The sequence below is a fragment of the Colossoma macropomum genome, unplaced genomic scaffold (genome assembly GCF_904425465.1).
Source record: "Colossoma macropomum unplaced genomic scaffold, Colossoma_macropomum, whole genome shotgun sequence".
Lineage (NCBI taxonomy): Eukaryota > Metazoa > Chordata > Actinopteri > Characiformes > Serrasalmidae > Colossoma > Colossoma macropomum.
Window position 1 is genome coordinate 30,199,802 of NW_023494804.1, and position 20,774 is coordinate 30,220,575.

A 20,774-nucleotide genomic window follows, 5' to 3' on the forward strand; every position below is an offset into this window, starting at 1 on the left:
TTGATGTTAAATGGTTTATTATAGAGACTTACTGGCTGATGTTCTTTACAGTGGTGGTGATAGGAACCAGAGGTCGCGATTTCTACACCACAAACGTAGCCATTTTATTTACCGTACCAAACCACCAGGGAACCAGTTTTTTCTGTAATGTAAGTTTTCTGTGGGGGCTGCCCTGCATGTTCCTCTCCACTATGAATGGAATTTACAAAATATGATTTAAACTATAATGTTCTGTCAACACTATCTTAAGAAACCCCCCACGTTCCAGGCATGAGGCAGCGTAATAACTGTATGACAGAGGTGGCCTCCAAAAGTTGTGGGACAAAACATATCGTTAAAAAATTTAAACAAATAAAAACAGCTGGCTGAGCGCTGAGTGACGCCATATAATTAGGCCACTGACTAAAATTGCTGATGGTCGGTGATGCTTGGCCAAAAATGATTATTTTATTGCTTGTCTTTTGTTATTTAGAGCAGCTCGCAGTGCAGGAACGAGCGTTTACATCCCTGCAAAACTCCTGATCAATAAACCCTCACATGGGTGAGCATCTGTAAACACTGCATGTTAAAGCAGCAGGTGGTGCAGACAGTACAGAGAGAATGTGCAGTGGGAAAAAAACGCGCTCTGGTGTCGAATTCCCTCCTGAATTAGTGCGGTTCAGCGGTTTGGTTCTGTCTGAATTCGGGTGGAGTTTCGCATGTCAAAACCAAACAGTAGTGGGGCGTTGCCACAGTGAAAAGGGGTGGGGCGAATGCCCGCTCGCCACCGTGGTTCCGGCGGCCCTGGTCACCCCACTGTTGCCAATAATGATATCTACAACATTTTTTCAGTGATCAGTGTGTGACACAACACTCCTGTGTGGATCTAATTATCAGATATAATTATGTTTTTGCGTTTAGGCTTCACTCTTTGTGGTTATTGAGTTAGCTAGCTTCCTAACTGTACTACAGGATTAATCACAGCCATTTCACGAGGCCACGCAAACTGAACATGCCTAGCGCGACTGTGGCTCAGTGCACAATACAGGAAAAGCCTCGACTGTCTCTACTGATAATAGTCCTTTCCACTAATCGGTATTTAATCATTTTGAAACTCCTACAAACACAAAGTCCAATTATGATTTAATTACACAACATCACATAATCGTTCGTATTATTTTAATCATTTATTTATGACGTTCTGATTCGACACAACTTCATCTGATTGTGAGAATTTAGTGAACATGATTAGAGCCGTAATAAAACCCAGCAGGAGAATCTCTCAGGCAGTGCAGTCTATTGCTGCAATTAGTGAAACCATTTTGTTTCATGCTAATAAACAAATTAATGTTTCTAAAAATAAACATGAAGAAACAGTTTTATCAGAAGTTGTTGTTGATTTCAAACTTTTGGCCTGTGATATGTAAATATATATATATATAATCCCTGTTAGAAAAGCAGCACAGACCAGCAAAATCTGCACATGGTCACTGTCGGGTCTCCAAAAAGGTAACTTTATAGGAGAAGGAAGAAACATCCTTAACCTTTAATAGAATCTGAAGGAGAAATTATTTATTCTAGGTAATTCTGGATCATTTTTATTGGTCCACTGTGAAATTTGACACAACAGACAGGGCAGCAGGTGATTTCAAATCAAAATTTCAACACCAAAACCTGAGAAACAATGTTTTATACCGACAGCAACTATGTGTTGTTTTGGATGCTGGTGTGTCGGTCAACCAGCATGACCATACAGGGTTACCAGCTAAACCAGCACCAGACCACCATAGGCCAGTATAGGTCAGCATGGAATGCATGCTGATCTATGCTGTTTTTTTCAGCAGGGTTATGAGAGACCAGCTGATACACTGGTGGGCTGATAATATCATTCAATATTGATGGTCCTGAGTTCTTCGTTTGTGGCATCACCAGAATTCAAACCCGCTGATTTGTAAAACCATCCTTCAGCATTAGACGACCATACTGCAACTACATTTTACCAAAATAACTATTAAAAATGAAAATTAAGAAGTAATTAACCAGACGTGTCCGCTCATCCCCGTGCTACAATATTTACATTACTTAAGACTGTGAGTTTCGGCTGTTAATTAGAGTTCAAGTGTGGCAGTTGTGAAATGACTCATATCTCTCATTAAATTACTGTTAAACTATCTGAGCATACAATTCAAATTAATAAGTAAATAAAATCTATTTCAGCTAATATTAATAAGTTATCAGAATTTTTGCCCCCTTAATATCTATATTCTTCTAAATTAGTTTCCCACAGAAAAAAAAAACAAAACATAAAACAATTATGTATTTAGACCTTGGATATTTATAAAGATTAAGTTATGATCTATTTAAACCAAAGGTATTAATTGGTAACACCTTATTTGGATGGTCCACTGTAGACGCTCAGTCAGTCTTTAACTAACATTCAACTAAATATCTATTAAACGCAACTGAACTCTAAGCTGAATGTGGAAGATTCTATGAAATCTGACCATAACCATAATGTTGTTGATAATCAAGAAAGTTTCTTAATGATTTAAGTATCTGTAGATCATCTATAGGGGACCGTCCAAATAAAGTGTGACCCATTATTTAAGACAGTAAAAAGCCAAATATATACAAATTCATCATTTATAGGTTACTTTCTTTTATGATGGTGTCCCAAACCCTAACCCCTAAATTTCAACTTGTGAAAACAATACTTTATTTCAATGTTTTAAAAGATCTTTTTGATTTTTTTAAGTGAATTTGAAATATTTAGATTTATACAACAGTTAGTTCCGGCCCACGCAAGCTGATTGGTTGAGAAGTGTTCTAACTGTGCTGTTTTTTCACCATAACTACTTTTTTTCACAAACACTATCACTCCACTGAGACGCCGTTGCTAAGCAACGACTTTGTCAGCTGTAGGAGCTCAAGCCATCTGAACATTTTTACTTCTTACTTTGCCACAAACAGAAAACGGACACTTTTAAGATCACATTTGACCGACAGCCGATTTGGTCAGACTCTGAAGATGAGACGACACTAAATTCCCAAACTGTCAGTTGGTCTGTGTGGAGCTGGAGAACGAACTGCTGGCTGAGCGGCGAGTGGGCGGAGCTCGTTACTCTGACGTAGCAACAAGCTGCTCGTTAAGGAACTATAATTTGGTGAAGGAACTGCGAACATTAAAACATATTAAACGCCGCGTTCACGGCCCAGTTTATTAATTTATTACTTTATTTATTTAACTGTTGTATTAAAGCGATAGAACACTCGAGGAGTGTGTTATCGCCAATAACATCACGGCTGTGATGATCTACGGCGACCAAATCACAGCCGTGATGTTATTTCACGATAACACACTCCCTCTGTGTTCTACTGCTTAATTATCATCACTTTCATTTTTAAATAAAAACTTCCATCCCTGTCCCTCGTGGCCACATGGTGAGCAGTTAGATCTCATTGTTTTAAATTGTTCCAAGGACTGAAAATCAGTGTGTAACATTAGGAACTGTCACTGTCGCAACACATTTTCTGCAAGTATGTAAACTTTTAGTGTGAAAATATTTTACGTGTGTACAACTGTTCAAAGCTGCGTTTGCTAGTCATATGCTGGCTAGCGTTTTTATGTTACACCCAAAATAAGCTAAAATTGTCACTACCGAAATAGCGAACACTGAAACATGGTTTCAGAGGCAATAATATTATAATGGTAGCGACAAAGTGGAATGTTCAATCATATTAATAAACAGAATTAAGCTATAAGGTCTTTCAAAGCATAAGGATTTTAGTCTAAAGTCCAAGTCAGTTAAAAGTCTGAAATGTGCTTCAGCTCTGACTTTGGACCTGTTCAGCAGAATCATCCACCTATTACACAATACGTCCATCTCCATTCAGACCAACCTGAAATAGCTTTACAACCTGTGTGGTGATAAAAGCAACACCTCAAGGCTAAACTCGTCACATGAACAATGAGCCCAGGTGACGAGAGCTGGAGCTCCGAGACAGGAAGGTGTGAACGAGCTAAACAAAGATCATCTGAAGCAACATCACATCACAGCTGAACTGCACTGTCCGGCGCTATAGACACAAAAGGTGGACTTTAAAGTGCAGGACAGAAGAGAATGTCAATCATTGTTCATCAGATGCTTGAGACTACAGGTGCTCACCACACGGTGGTCTCCACTGGACTGTCGTTGGGCTGCCGGTAGTCCAGCTGGGAGAAGAGTGGGAACAGGACCTGGATGCCCCCGATGGAGTGGATGGCACTGTGGATGGAGTGAGTGACGATGGCCTTCACGTCCTGTTTGAGCAAAAGACTCTCAGATATTAGGATCAAGAACAACTTTGTCAGCTCAAAATGCAAAAGTTTGGGCGCTCCCGGTCGTTTTGTTGCTTTGCGAAGTGACAGTAAGTTAACACGCCCTCTACAGAGAACACACTTCCGCACATTTAAATGCACATTTACTGTTTATTTGCAGAATTTAAGGTTTCGGCACGTTTTCGATTTTCTGTTTCATTTCCCCCCCAATATGTTAAACTCAGCAATACTGCAGCTGCGATTCAAAGTCTAGGCTGCATTTCTCAGCTGCTACGTCATAGCAGGCCGTTCCAAAGTGAAGGATCCTTCGTATGCAGCCTAGAAATGCAGCCTACGTCCTGACTGATTTCAAGGAGGGATCAGATGGATCCTTCCAGGCCTTCAGTTGCCAACAGTTCTTTGTGCATGAACAAAAAAAAAACAGCACCACGAAAATGACGGAAAACAAAGCCGTTGGAGCAGAGCTCGTTTTAGTCCTTGAATTCATCTTCGTTACCTTATAAAGTGTAAATCACTGATTCATTAAAGCTTTCGTCCATATATTGTATATCGTCCATATATTATACTTGATTTAGACGTATTTGTATTTACGTAGTTCATCGTACTACATCAGAGCATCTCCTCCATTTCCGTCAACAAATGAAAAAGCAACAAACTCAATGCAGCAGCTCCACTTTCTCTCACCTCGTTAGGACTGTTTCACTTGTGTGACCAATAGGCTACTAAGGAGGAGTCTTCATAGGACGGTCCCACCGAGGACCCGCCCTACCTCAGCTGCAGCCCAGGCTTTGGAACGCAGTTGTTGACGTTATACGCTAAAATGTTTAAAATATTTAAGTGTGTTCTCTCAGAGGATGTGTCAGGCGTCAGTACAAGATGATATTACACAACAGTAAATACAGATAAAGATAGACAGTAGAATTCAGATAAATCACACCGGTGTGTATCCAGACCCAGACACCACTGACTTCAGCGAAACACAGTAGAAAATATGGGGAGGAAGGAGAAAAACAGGCATGACCAATCTGGACAGAAATAAAATCAGAGTGGCACCTGTAAAAGAGGAAACGACCCCAGGACACCACGAAACTTAATTCCATCTGAATAGGGCTTCAACCTCTTTTTGCAGTAGACATAAAATGCTATTTCTGCTCGAGTTGGAGCTCATTCAGTTTTTCTGCTATGCATTTTTTTCCTTTAATAATTAAGATGAAATACATTTTGATGGAAATGATCAATACGATTTATAAAACTGGAAGCAAGTAGGACTGTCATCTTCACAGATGAGCAAGCAAGGCCCAGTCCCATTTCTTATTTTTACCCCTACCCCTTGTTTTCGAGTGTTGCCCCTTAGAACTGAGTTACAGGGTAGTGGTTGAAATCCTCCCTCTGAAATGGGACCCTCAAATAAAAAGAGCATCACTTCATTAACAGCTACCAGCGCTGCTCTGTAGGCGACCCTGCCGGTCTGCAGTGACAGCAGAGGAGGGTAAAGTTCAGCTCCTCACTGCTGGGCTTTAGTTACATTTAGGGCATCATATGATCTTCAAAGAGGGGGGCAATTATTTATTATCACCCACCCCTAATTCTTCAGTGATATGAAGCTGAAGTCAGAGATTCACCAGCTTCTCGTTCAAATTTTCCTGTTCCACCATAAAAGGAGCAGCAGTTACATTCTGGGGCTTCAGGCATCAGAACTGCTGGACAATTTAAGGTGGAACGGGTAACTTTAGCATGCTATTAGCGATTTTTTATGCTTGTTATGAAGAAAACGACCAAAATACACTGAAACGACATTAAACTAAGATAAAACAGTGGTTATTGTAATTTTTTAACTGAGAAAATTCTCACATTTGTGTTCTTATTTGGTTGTTTTTCTTTTGATCTTGCCGGTTTTTCTTTCTTTTTTTCCTCATAACTCTCTGTTTGGAGTGTCTCTCTAAAAATCCTCCGTTTGGAGGGCCATGCACCCCTAACACTTCACCCTACCCCCTCTATCTCAACAAGAATCAGGACTCCCTACCCCTAGACGTGAACACGCAAAACAGAGGGGTAAGGGCTCAGTGGTAGGGGCGAGGGGTGAAATGGGACTGGGTCCAAATCAGTATTTATAAAAGTGTGTTTACTGTGTTTAAATGTTTATTTTATTGTGACGGTCAGACAGGGGTGTTTGATAAGATGAAAGCTGTAGTTGTGCTGTCTGTTTTATCTCGCCATGGCCGTCTTCTCAGGGAGGTGTGAACTGTTTTCACGGCAGGGGCTTCACCCCACCTCCTCTTTCACCCATCATTGCTCGCTAGCAGCTCATCACAGAACCACAACATTACACTCACAGTGAGCCAACAGTGTCTTAATCTGATGAGAGTTACAGGGAAAAATATTTTACTTGACCATATTAATTCAAAACATCCAAGTTAATCCATTCCGTCACAGAATGGTCACTATGGGAGGTCTGGAGAAAAGGGCCAAGACTGTGTGTTTGCTGTGTGTAGGGTGTGTAGGGTGTGCGTACCTGCAGCATGAGGGCGTGTGGTGAGTGGACAAAGATGGAGGGGTTCTCTCTGGGGGAAGACTCCAGGCAGAGCTGGGCATCTGTGGCCTTCGCGTTATAGGTGAACGCAATGCTGCTGGCCAACTTCCCATCATACAACACCTGCTTATGATGCTCAGCGAGGTGGATATCACTCTCTGACTTAAACTTAAAGGTGCTCTGTGGGGGAGAGAGAGAGAGAGAGAGAGAGAGAGAGAGAGAGAGATTTAAATTACAATTCACAATATCAGTCACAGTTGTCCAGAGAGGCCATGAGGTGGTTATAATTTTCTGGATTGTTATTTTGAGATAAGTTAAGTATCTTGGTATCTCAAAATAACAAAATTGTTATCTTGAAATAACAAGTAACTTATTTTGTTGTCTCGAGATAACAAAAATGAGTTAATTATCTTGTAATCTCAACATAAAGTTATCCACTGTCTGATTCACTCAGACCAGCACAACACACACTAACACACCACCACCACGTCAGTGTTACTGCAGTGCTGAGAATGACCCACCACCCAAATAGTCCATGGGGGTCCTGACCACTGAAGAACAGGGTAAATGGGGGCTAACAACAGAGAAACAGATGGACTACAGTCTGTAACTGTAGAACTACAAAGTGCACCTATATAGTAAGTGGAGCTGATAAAATGGACAATGAGCGTAGAAACAAGGAGGTGGTCATAATGTTATGCCTGATTGGTGTATATTTGAATATACTTTTAAAAATTATATTTTATAATACAGGGAGATTCACTCGAATGATTCCCTGAATATTCTGTTGTTCTGGATGAGGCAATCTGAACCAAAAAAATACGCTACATTACTTGACGCGCTGCTCAATACTGTACACCATCCTCCTGATGAGTCGAGTGACTGAGTGAAGGGGTACGGGGGTGTGTCCGGCACCTACCTCGTCGCTCCGACACAGGGGCATCATTGCTTGTTCAAAGCTCCATATACTGAGGAGCTCATTATGCATTGTTTCGTTCAGATTGCTTCGTTCTAGAGAGTTACTACAGAATATTCGGGGCCTCTTTCGAGTGAATCTCCCTGTATGTTGTCCTTATAATGTTGAATGTTCAAATAAAAATGAAAGAGGCACGTTTTCAATCACTGCTTATTTTTCAGTTTTATTAAAAAATGTCCTGAACTGAGACACCACTGCATCGTACTGAACTGAATTGTACATCTTGTGAATTGTTACACCTCTAAAAAACCCAGAAGAAAGAGAAAGAATGATGAATCGGTGACTTTCATCAGTCCTGCTTGCCCTGAGTTCTCTGGCTTGGCAGGCTGGTCCGTAGTGGAATATAAAAAAACCTGCTTTAATTTCTAAATCACAGCGCAGGCCACGCAGCCACACGCGACAGTGCATTATCCTAATGAAGCAGCAGAGGTGCCATCCTTCTAATGGCCTGGAGATTGGCTGCCTCTGCAGAACCTTCACTGTACCAGCGCACAGCGCACACACTCACCACCATTAGGAGCATCAGCCAGTGACCGCACTATCCCACATATCAGATCTTAAATCAGACTCACACGGCTGGATCAGTGAGAAAGCGTACACGGCTATGTCTCCCTATGTCTCACCTTCGGTCATGTTTTTATTATTTATATTTGCTTATTATAAACTGTGGAACTCAATTCTACCTTTTATTAGACAGTCAAACTCAGTTCAGACTTTGAATAAACATTTTTATTTCTTTAACTTAATTTGATCTGTATCATTGTCTAATCCAGGAGTCGGCAGCATGCGGCTCTTTTACTGTCCCTGTTGTGGCTCCACAGCTGAATCAGATTAGTAGGTAAAAATAAAATAATCCTCCTTTACAGTAAAATAAAGCTCTGCTGATCGTTCAACACAGTTTAACAATAAATGGTCTTAAACTCTGGAGTTAATGTAGAACTGCTAATTCACCCTTTAACCCTGAAGATCAGCGCAGACTGCTGGTCACCATAGCAACACAGACAACAGTCTCGCCTAGCTAGCAGCTAACGAAACGGCAAAGAGGGAGAATTAAGACGAACATCGATAATTTGGAGACGAAATAGACTTATTAGTGTTTATAATCACTCCAGCTGGTTTCCTGATACATTTAATCTGCAGCGAGAAACTGACAAACACTAAAAAGACGCGAAGCTGAAGTCAGTTTCTCATTCGCCAGCCTGTTCGAATTCTCCCGTTCCACCTTAAATGGTGCAACAGTTAACTACATTCTGGTGCCTCAGGCGCCATTTAAGGTGGGGAAAATATGAACAAGAAGCTGGCGAATGAGAAGCGACTTCAGCCTCGTAAAAAAGTTGAACGTTGAGAGACATTTTACACGAAACTGTTCCAATTTTGCAGAAAAGTTTCCTGCCAGAGATGCGAGAAAAGCGTCTGTAGCTGAGCTAAAGCTTAAAGCAGAGCAAAGTAAGTCTGTGTTTTTGTTTATACTATATTTTTAGCCTCTACTAGCACATTTAACACATACCGAGACACATTTACAGCCAAGATGGAGAAACGTTACTTCAATAAAATGGACATAAAATGTTGTGGCTCCCAAAGTGGCTAGATTTTGTTGAAACTTGACAGAATGGCTCTTCTTAACGTTTGGGTTGCGACCCCTGATCTAAGGTAATTTATATTCTTGTCTTACATCATTTTAACTTATACTTTCTTCTATTATGGTTTATCACCTGTTTGTAAAGCACTTTGAGCTGGCACCGCTATGAAAAGTGTTCTCTGGGTGCGCTATAAATAAAGATGTTATTATTATTATTATTATTATTATTATTATTATATGCTTAAAGTAGCTTGTTATAAAGAACAAAGGCAGCAGTCAAGTTGTTTTCCAGCTGTGGATCTTTTCTCTGTTCCTGTGGGAGCAAAAAAAAGCTCTAAACATTCTCAAGGCTTCGCGATAATTATGGAAAAATGGAGAAAACCGCAGGGAATTACAGTCTTCAGGAGATGCTGACGCACAAAGATTTTGCTTATACTGGTAGAAAAAAAAAGGTTTGCACAGGTACATATTTGTCCTCCAAGGTACAAACTATGTAAACATACCTTCAAAAGTACAACAACATCCTTAGGGTCCAATTGTGAGCCTTAAATGCGTTTTAAAGGGTACACTACACTCTCTTTCCCGGAGGAAAGGGCACCTTTGTGCCTTTTCATAGCGTAACTTCTCTAAATGGAAAAATAAAACAAAGCCCAGAGTCAGGAAAGGGTTTATGAAGTCAATACAACTTATAGAATGTAACTGCAATGAAATATGAATTATATTCCCTAACTAAAGCTACTAAAGACATACCCTTCAGGGCACCCCCTGAAAGTACGGTGTTTTCTGAGCGTGCACTAGGGCTGAACGACTTATATCCAATTGTGATTTTTCTGTCCAATATTGCGATTATGATTTAAGTTGCGAATGTTTTCTATAAACTGATGTCTGAGCCCTTTTTTTGACTAATAAAACCAGCGTATACGTTTCTGGCTTGAGGCTTGAACTCTTAACACGGAGCACCAGCCTCCCAGTTATTTGCGGTTGTGATGTCACAGCACACGGTTGTTTGGTTGCTTCTGATTCGTCAAATTCATCTACAAGCAGTTCACGAGCTCCGTGTGATTAGGTTAAATTTCCCTACTTAAACCTTAAACGTATCAACATTCACACTCCAAAAAGACGGTTCTTTAAGGGTTCTTTAGTAAAGAAAACGGTTCTGTATGGAACTATGAACCCTCAAGAAACCCTTGGCCTGATTAAATGTTTTTTTGCATTGTGAAACGGTTCTTCTGATATATGGAAAATGTGTTGTATATGGTTCTGTATAGCACCCAGAAGGGTTCTGCTACTGTTACTAGCTTGACACCGTAACAACAGAAGAACATTTTTGGGTGCTATATAGAACCCTTTTCAAAAAGGTTCTATATAGAAGCATCTACAGCACATTCTCCATCAGTCTGAGGAACCATTTAATCATGCAAAGAGTTCTTTGAGGGTGTTCACGGTTCTATATAGAATCATTTTCTTTACTAAAGAACCCTTGAAGAACCATCTTTAAGAGTGTGGTTGAAAATAGACTAAGACTATGATAAAAATCACAGCTTTTGCGATTTGAAAATTGCACTCTTTAAACTTGCAATTAATCGATTAATCGTTAATCGTTCAGCCCCAGCATGTACCTACAGCAGTATGGCAGTTGTAAAGTCTCTGGTAATGAACATTTCACTGCAGCCCCACCAACTGAACACACAGCTACATCCAATAAGAAACACTACACATTAACAGGTAGGGGACTAACTGTTCTGGCAGTGTCAGGAATTCTGGTCCAACATGTCACAGTGTGACTGCAGAGCTAGTTACCACACAGAATTAGCCTACTGACCTCCAGGTCGCTTCTAGTTTTAATCTACTGTCCGACCCCAGAAATACACTTTTCAAATAGTTTAGAAATAAAAGCGGAATTATTTCTGACCCTACCAACTAACTAGGTGACTCCAACAGCATCTTCCTTCACACCAAGTGATGCAAATATGTGCAAATAATAACATTCATAAACCTTTTCTTTTCCTTTTTAATTGGCTTTACAGAACCATACTGTTCTTATAACATCAACAGCAGCACTAAATTCAGGGGCTAAGTTAGGAATCTCACCTCGGCTTATATGACATTAGCAAATCAGTTTGTTAGCTGATGTTCTGTAAAATTAGAGGCTAACTAATAACAATGACGACCACAAGTGGTCTAAATTATGTGCATTTATAAACAGCCATCTGAATTTACGTGACCAAATCGTTAGGAAAATTATTCAGTAACTGCATGAAATAAATGTAATTTTTTATTTTCTTTCTTTATTTATTTTTTTTTGTAAAAGTTCCCCTCAAATTAACAGAACATGTATTTTATGATACACATATTGCTATATGCTTACAATTTATTGCTGAAAGCCAAAAATCTGAGACGCTCTTTGTATTATTTTATAAAAATCATGTTTACAGAGCAGATCACTGAAGAGACGCCATCTGTTTATAGTTTATAGCCCAGATTTGTGGAAAAATGGGTCGACTTTCAGTACAAAAACTGTGAGTTCAGCTTCTTTTCATTATAAGGGTTTAAAATTACATCACCCATCTATTTGACTGGAGAGAAGACAGTTACAGCTCTCATACGACCCCCACCTTTAGAATGTAGCTTATGAAATATGAAAGTTATGAAGAATATGACGAAGTGCCTTTTGGAACCACCGGTGGTTCCACGGAGTTAAAGAGGTTAAAGATGAATGGATGCCAATGAACACCCGTCTGGGCTTCTAATCAGCTTTACAGAGATAACTGCCTTGGCATTCTCTACCCGGATCAACTACTCCTTGTTTTCCCACTTAAAAACAGCCCAGCGTTAACCAGTAGACAGATTCCAGCCTTTTCTCCTCGTTGATTCTTATTTCTCTCATCTTTCTCTTTGTCAGTGTACGTTCTTTTTCGAGGCACATGGTGCTTATAAGTTGCTTTGTCGCTTATTAGCTAGAACCAGCACTGCTACAGAGCTAATACACTGCTGATGAATGAAAGGAGACCGAGACTCATTTGAATTGGTCACAGGAACAAAGAGAACAGCTGAACTGGTGGAGGGCTGGACAAGCAGGTATGGGCCTGATATGTGTGAGAGAATAAGGCTGCTAACACATCCTGAGGCACTGCACCAGAGTCCTATAACACACAGATGAAAGAAGCAGACTGTTGCTTTAGGCTAGGAGTGTGTGTGTGTGTGTGTGTGTGTGTGTGTGTGTGTGTGTGATGCTCACATAGAGTGGCTTGCCAGAGAACATTTCGCCTGACTGCTCAAAGGCCCAAAACATGCTTGAGGACTGAAAAACAACCCACTCTGCTGCAGCAACCCTCCATCCCTCCCCCAGTCCCCTCCACCCCCCCGAGTCCCCTCCATCCCTCCACATTCCATACAAATCATTCTCCCTCCACTCCCTCAGTCCTACACCTGAAGCTGTATTACAGAAATCTTTCTTTAGTTCTCAATTAAGCTCTGAAAAGCTCAAGATTAAGATTTTTTTCACAAATTCGTATCACAGAAGTAAATCCCATCACAATTTGGGAATTCTCTCTCATCTTACAGCATCTCAAACTGGGAAATCCTAATCCACTCAATCAAGTTTTAATGTGTACGAATTTCATCAAAATATTACATTTAATAGGCGGCACGGTGGCGCAGTGGGTAGCGCTGTCGCCTCACAGCAAGAATGGCCTGGGTTCGATTCCTGGCTGGGTGGCCAGGGTCATTTCTGTGTGGAGTTTGCCTGTTCTCCCCGTGTCTGCGTGGGTTTCCTCCGGGTACTCCGGTTTCCTCCCACAGTCCAAAAACATGCAGTCAGGCTGGTTGGACATGCTGAATTGCCCCTAGGTGTGAGTGTGTGTGTGATTGTGTATGTGTGTCTGTCTGCCCTGCGATGGACTGGCGACCTGTCCAGGGTGTATCCTGCCTTCCGCCCAATGACAGCTGGGATAGGCTCCAGCACCCCACCGCGACCCAGAAGGATAAGCGGTTTAGATGATGTATGTATGTATGTATGTATTACATTTAATATTAATTTACAGTAATTAGTACTGTAGTCAAAATACATTATTGCTTATGAATGGAATTCTTGGGGTTGAATTATCTATGAGGTCATCGCTATAATGGTCACCTTGTTGTGTGTATGGCGAGACGGTAGGTAGGAAAGTTGAGCTCTGCTCCTAAAAATAATGAGTGAAAATAGTGTACATAAAAAGGGCGCGGTCACTTCTTTGGTTCGTGTGCTCAGATTCTTTAAACTTTGCTTTCAGACTTTGACACTGCAGCCTCGTTCTCCTGCGGCCGCGTTCGGACATTTCTCTCGAAATCTCTTCAAACATGGAGGGTTTTGGATGAGTCTCTAATAATTTTGTACAGAAATATCAGTCTAAATGTTTATGAGTCTCAGCAGCGCGAAATTAGGACGAATGTCGAGTTGGATTGACGTAAAAGCCGTGTGAATTTCAATCTGGCTGTTGAGACGACTTACTTTAAGATATGCAGAGCATATTTACAGTAAAGACCTTGTCAGTGAACTATGAGGGCAAAAAAAAAACCAAAAAAACAAAATTATCGTTCATTAATCATAATCAAGGTAAAATATTACATTAATCGTGATATTGATTTAAGGTCATATCGCCCAGCACTAGGCTCAGGTATGATAACATAAAACAGACTACATTGCAAAATTCTGTTCGAAAGCAAAGACACAGCTGGAAAATGGATTTCTTATCCAAGAGACTGAAGAAACATGGCAAGATTCGAATGCATAAACACACGTGATTTCATCATCTCAAAGAGCTCCTACAGAAACTCCCCACGCAATGCCTCATACATGTGAAACAACAGCAGAGAAAGAATTCAAAGAGCTTAAAATTAAATTTAACACAGCCTACGTGATGAACTACCCTTCACCAAATTCATCTCCCAAATCGCGTTAAACAGGCTGGATGTGTCGAAGACATACGATAATATTTAGGACAAGAATGAGACGCAGTGGAAGGCAAAGATACTTACATCAAAGAGCTGATCTGAGGTGTGTTCAAAAGCTTTTTTAAATTTATTCATTTATATTATTACTTGGCGCTTAAAAAAAGCTATCGGCCTGAGTTTTTTGTCTGAAGCTCTGCATTTGCCTCATGTACAGTCAGATTTCAATAATAATTATTTTAATAACAATTTATTGTTTCTCATATCGTCATCGTGATCTCTGACAGATTCTCAAACAGTGCATTTTATGTCAAAATCATATAGCCCTAATTAAAAGACACTGAAAATATATCATGAGTAGCTTTTTGGCCTTATTGCACAGCCCTCTCGTGTCCTTCCATTTTCTTCAGCCCATCTATCACCTCATCTCTCCATCCATCTCTCACGTCACTACTGCCTGCCTGTACCATCCGCCGCGCTGCAGGTGTGGAGGCTTCACTGCCCAACCTAAACCCCCCCACAGCCTGACTTACAGCTGACAGCTTTCAGGTTACAGCTCGTCTTCCTGCCCACCACGGGGTCTGAGCATCACTTACCAACAGCAAGCACATGTTAAATGGCAGGTGTTTAACACAACGGTGTACCAGTGCAGGTTATTCAGCCAAAAAAGGTTCAACACAAGTGTGTTAAGAAATACTGAGTGTACACACAACTAAACAGAGCCACGCAGAACCAACGATGCTCCCTGTCTATATGAAAAGCAGAAAACAAAGGAAAAGGAGGGACTAAGTGAACAAAATGAACTCCATTAAAAAGCTCTCAGCTCACCAGGCTGCCGTTCATCTCTCTGCTAGCAGCTAAAGTAGCACCTGTCACATTAGAATACATAAATAACCCTCATCCTCCACTCTGAGACAAACAGCATGAACATCACAGCTACAAACCCTCCAAACAGTGGGTAAGCCTGTCACGATCACGGAAATTCAGCTGACAATTCATGGTTATACGAATGATTATAAGTGGTCACATCACCCTCTGCTTAGGGCTGGGCGATAAAACGATAACGATAATTATGGCGAAATAACTTTTCCTCGACAGAGCGATACGACATGTTCGATAAACGTTCGATATAATACACCATTCTCACACTCCCACGTTCAGCGAAAGCCTTGGTGGCATTTTCTACTGCAAGGAAAGCGACACTACTCTACTGTCGCCAGGAGAGGGCGCACTTCTGAGTTTTTCTACATGATTAGTGAGGGAGGGGGCCACGAGTAAGATGAGTCTTTAGCAACGGCTGAAACGCGGAGTTATACATTCCCTGTTTGAGTGGAGCGACCGGCGATCTGCTCTCCTGTGACCAAGTCTGAGTAACGAGGTCAGTGGCGTAACTGTACTGTCCTACAGCGAACTCACCTCTTTCTGTACATCCTAACCAGCTTTAGCAGCGTTAAATCACGTCTGATCCTCACAACTACAGCACTGTTACAGCGCCAGTCATATTTTAGTATTAGTGCATTCACAAGCAATAAAAGTGAAAGAAAGAAGTGGTTCATGTAAATTACAGATCTGATGTAAACAAAAGTAAACTGAGGAAGCTGTGAGGCGTTGGAGAGCAGGAGAGCGCTAGTTTTCCAGGCTAGCTGTTTTTAGCAGCTGGCTAACTTGAAGCAGCTCCGTCACTCCACAATACGGAGAACTGATGATACTGTAGATCAAACAAGACACAAAAGCACCGCTTTCAGTTTAAACGTACCTAAAAGTCGGACTCTGTTTGTCTGGTGTTGATATTTTGTGGTTCACCACTTAAACTACTACGATAGTATAGAGAAATCCAGTTGTCTAGCTGGTGTCTGAATACTGTGATGTCATGTGTAGCGGGGTAGCCGAGCGCTCGGCACCAGCTAAAATAATCTGTTTTCTTTCTTAAATTACGACTATTACAAAACAGCCATGCTTTTCCAGCTGGTAAAAACAGCTCAGCAGACACTTTCTCCCACTCTCCCATGACAGATGTGTGAGATGTTCCACTGGTTGGTGAGTGTTTGTCGTGTTCTGACCATAAAGGATAGTTTAAAACAGCGATTAACCACCCAGGAGCAAAAATCAGCCTTCAAACTTGAAAGGAATAATGTTTTGACATTTATCGTTATCATTATCGTGATAACATTTTTGGCCATATCGCCCACCTCACCCTCTGCTGTATGCATTCAAGGCACAGGTTAACAAGAAACTCTTTTCCAAAACTAACTATGACGTGCACAGTGTGGATGACGTCATGATTACACACTCCAATAATCAGATTACTGTGAAATTTAACAGCTGAGTAAAATAATCACGGTCAGCTCAAATAATCACGTATGTAATAATCGTGACAGGCCTGAAGGGGCAGTACAGAGCTGTACTTGTACCTGTTTGTTAATCATTATGGCAACATTGTCCTTTGACCATAGGAAGGTCGCTGTGGCTTGTGATACGTAAAGAAGCCCTCAAACTACAGTAAACCAACATCCACTAATGGTCTAACACAGGGGTCGCGACCCAAACGTTAAGAAGAGCCATTCTGTCAAGATTCAACAATAAATCAAACCACAACAAAGCCACAACATTTCATGTCCATTTTTTTGAGGTTACGTTTCACCATCTTGGCTGTAAATGTGTCTCAGTGTGTGCTGATGTGCTAGTATAGGCTAAAAATATAATATAAACGAAAAGACAGACCTACTTTGCTCTGCTTTAAGCTTTAGCTAAAGTCACTTTTCTCGCATCTCCAGCAGGAAACTTGTACGCAAAGGTAGAACAGTTTCTTGTAAAATGTTTCCCAACGTTTTGACTTTTCGTTCACCAGCTTCTCGTTTGAATTTTCCGTTCCACCTTAAATGGTGCCTGAGGTGCCAGAATGTAGCTAACTTTGTAGACAACTGTTGCATCATTTAAGGTGGAACGTGAAAATCAGAACAAGAAGCTGGCGAATGAGAAACTGACGTCTTTTTAGTGTTTGTCAGTTTCTCGTTGCAGATTAAACGTATCAGGAAACCAGCTGGAGTGATTATAAATGCAAATAAGTCCATTAATCTCTAATCCGTTTCGTTAGCTACTAGCTAGGTCAGATTGTTGTTGTTGCTATGGTGACCAGCAGTCTGTGCTGATCTTCAGGGTTAAAGGGTGAATTAGCAGTTCTACATTAACTCCAGAGTTTAAGACCATTTATTGATAAACTGTGTTGAACGATCAGCAGAGCTTTATTTTACTGTAAAGGAGGATTATTTTATTTTTACCTACTAATCTGATTCAGCTGTGGAGCCACAACAGGACAGTAGAAGAGCTGTGTGTTGCCAACCCCTGGTCTGACCCATACTATCAAATGTAAAGAATCTTGGTGTCCTTTTTGACTCTGACTTCAGATTTGCTCAGCAAATCAACTCAAAGTAGCTTTTATCAACTTTCAGCAATTTCAAACAATCAAGCATCTTCTGTCTTTTTAGAGCTCGGAAAAAGCTATTTGTGTTTCCGCTTCATCTTCAGCTTTATTACTGTAATTTTCTGTATTTTAGAATTAATAAGTTTTACTTGGCTTGTCTTCAGTTAACAATAACACTTTGTTCATCAAGCTACAAACAGTGTAAATGTTCCCTCAAAGCTCCAACAGTGGTTTTAAGGTCTGAGTGTGAACCTTAAATAAGTGTTTCCAGGTGAAAAGTTCGTATTTGTACCTTTTCATAACCGAATGTTTTAAACAGAACAGTAAAATAAAGTCCTGGAGACGAGACGGGGTGTGTGGAGTCAGTACAGCTTAGAACATATCATTTCAGTGGATTATGGTTCAGTTATGTTCCCTGACTAAAGGTACTGAGATGGAGCCTTGAGGGTTCAACCCCAGTGACGAGAGGGGGACTGACCCAGTGACTTCAGTCAATTCAGTTTAAGGTGCTAGTATTTGTTTAAACGGGCTAGTGCTGATCAGTGCTGTACTCCACTCTTACGCTTATGTTTTAATACGCTGCAAGGCATACTGCAATCGCAATATGCAGCAATGTAATTGCAATATGGTGTTTTTTTCCATGTCATGCAGGATGAACTTAAACTAATGCAATACACTGGTAACTCTGCAGTGACAGGACACAGTGTGAATTTCCAGACCAGGGCACATCTCCTTAATGACAACAGAAAACATCACAGCACTGCAGGCTAGGGCACAACACTAGCTGCGGAGCTTTCATCTGGACCCCCTTGTCTTACAGAGGGCATAGGGACAGCCAGGCAACACTGGACACACTGTCCAACTGCCCGGGAAACAGGTCATCTGGCCCTCCCCTACGTGTCTCTGTCTCAGTGCATTCTCGTTCTCTCTCTTTCTTGGCTCAGACAGGGGCTACAAAAGGTTCTCAAGCATGGCCTCAGAGTCTTTTCATCTCCAAACCTCATACAAGGTCACTGAGTCCAATATACAAACAAACAAACAAACATAGCGCGTATATTTATGCATTCAGCCCAGAAGGGTCTCAATCAAAACATTAAAAACTCAACACCACATGCCACCACGGCTCGGACATCACATACTGCTCAAACATCTGGACATCCTTTCATATAGCGGAAGGTCATCAGCGTGTCATCCAGAGCACTTCCTTCCACAAATCCACACATATATAAACAAACGCAAATCCTATGAACTCTGGACGACCGCAAGAGCTGATGCTTAGCACAGTAGGTGTTCCTCATGAGCCTTTGCATAGACGATCATATGGCAGCAAAGTCACACAATGACAGTGTGCAACAGAGACAGTAATGAGCACCCGGCTCTCACTGAAGACTTCTGACAGGGACCTCTGGCTTTCATCTCAAATGCATGAAAGTTACAGGCATAATTAGCGTCCTTCTTCATTAATCCTAAGCAGAGTGCGAACTGTGGCGGAGGTCTTGAAAGGTCCCCTGGTGAAAGTCTATGAGGTGACACATATATTGTAAATTTATATATTAGATTTTCACTAATATCTATTCACTATTTATTTATATTTATTTATTTACATCTAGTGCTTTATAAGTATTACTAGCCAGGTGTGACGCAACCAGACGCTTGCGGTAAAAATCAAAAAGAGAGGCTTTACTGTCAAAGGCTTTGGCGAAACTCGTAGTCGTGAAACAGGTAGAGGTCAAATCCAAAAAAATCCAAAGACAGAAAAGAAAAATCAAAATCAGGCAACCAAATCCAAAGTGACAGAGACAAGCAGACAAAGTCGAAAAATTCCAGGCAGACAAACCAGTAACAAGGAGATAATCAGAAAAACGCTCAGCTGCTCTCACTCGAAGAAGAAATACCTCGCAAAGTAACCAGTCTAAAAGCCCGGGCTTTATACTCAATCTAACTAGACACATGACAGAACAGGTGTACAAGATTAGTGTTCAGGAGAATGAGATCGATGACTGGAGCGCTGAGAAGAGTCATCAGTCATGTGATCTGGGAGATGGAGTTTGTGAGCGTCTCAGAGCCGGAGGGATGAGTGACACCAGGAGCTCTGACTTTTATACTTAGAACACAAGGCAAGTGGCTCAGCTCATAAATTCAGATCTATTATTTAGGTAGTAAAAACTGACTTGGGAAATGGGGAAAGTTATGGTCATATATTGATTGTTGGGCAAAACCACGTCGTTGCATGTAGGCCAGTGTAAAACGCAGAGGCGAACCGTCAGGGCCCTCTACGCCCTCAGAGATATTCTAAAAATAATACTTTAAAATTGAGCAGTTCTAGTTTTATCTGATCATACAAATCTAAGCAAAAACAAAACCTTTAAACCCACCTATTCAATTTGTACTGGAATGTGAAAGGTTAAATTAAAGAAGCCCCTTTGCCTCCCCCTATCTGAATCTGAGCTTATGGTTGGGACATTAGTGGGGGCTCGTCCGGGATATGCCTCAAGGCACATAGTGGGCATCACAGGGCAGGCAGAGTATCAGTGAAAGAATTGGTAACACCACGATTACCAACTGAAGGAATAAGACCTTATCGTGAAACCAGGCCCATCATAACGTGACGCTGGATCAGTCATAAAACGACGCTGAAGCCTCCAGAAATCACACAGCATGTGTTACGCTTGTCAACATGTTTAGCTGAGCCAGGTGTCAGCAGGAAGGCAATCTTTAGAGACATGCACTTGAAGTCTGCTTGTGTCAGCGGCTCAAGAGAGGGCTGTAAAGAAAACCTAAGACCAAGGACAATTCAAAATCTAACAGCGAGGACGGTGGGTCGCTGAGCAAGAGTGGGCGATGAAGGTGAGTACAGCCCACCCACATGCTTGTGATACTGAAATAGCAGCAATGCAACTTCAAGACTGGATAGAGAACAGCCTTTGTCCAGCACGCCCATTGGAAATGGAACTGTAGGAACACACAGGCTAAAGGCTACACATGGTAGGAATGATTACCAAAAGGCTAAAGATCAATTATTTTAACTGATATGCTCAACCT

General features: G+C 41.2%; 1 protein-coding gene across 1 annotated transcript in view; it reads right to left on the reverse strand.

The window, feature by feature from the left end:
• The window catches only part of nbeaa (neurobeachin a), a 199,846-nt gene that overhangs the window by 135,888 nt on the left and 43,184 nt on the right, over positions 1-20,774 (reverse strand). The window contains exons 8-9 of the mRNA XM_036594648.1: positions 6,810-7,007; positions 4,146-4,279 (exon numbers count right to left, since the gene is read on the reverse strand). Of these exons, the coding sequence (XP_036450541.1) occupies positions 4,146-4,279; positions 6,810-7,007 (332 nt within the window). The remainder of the gene's footprint in view (positions 1-4,145; positions 4,280-6,809; positions 7,008-20,774) is intronic.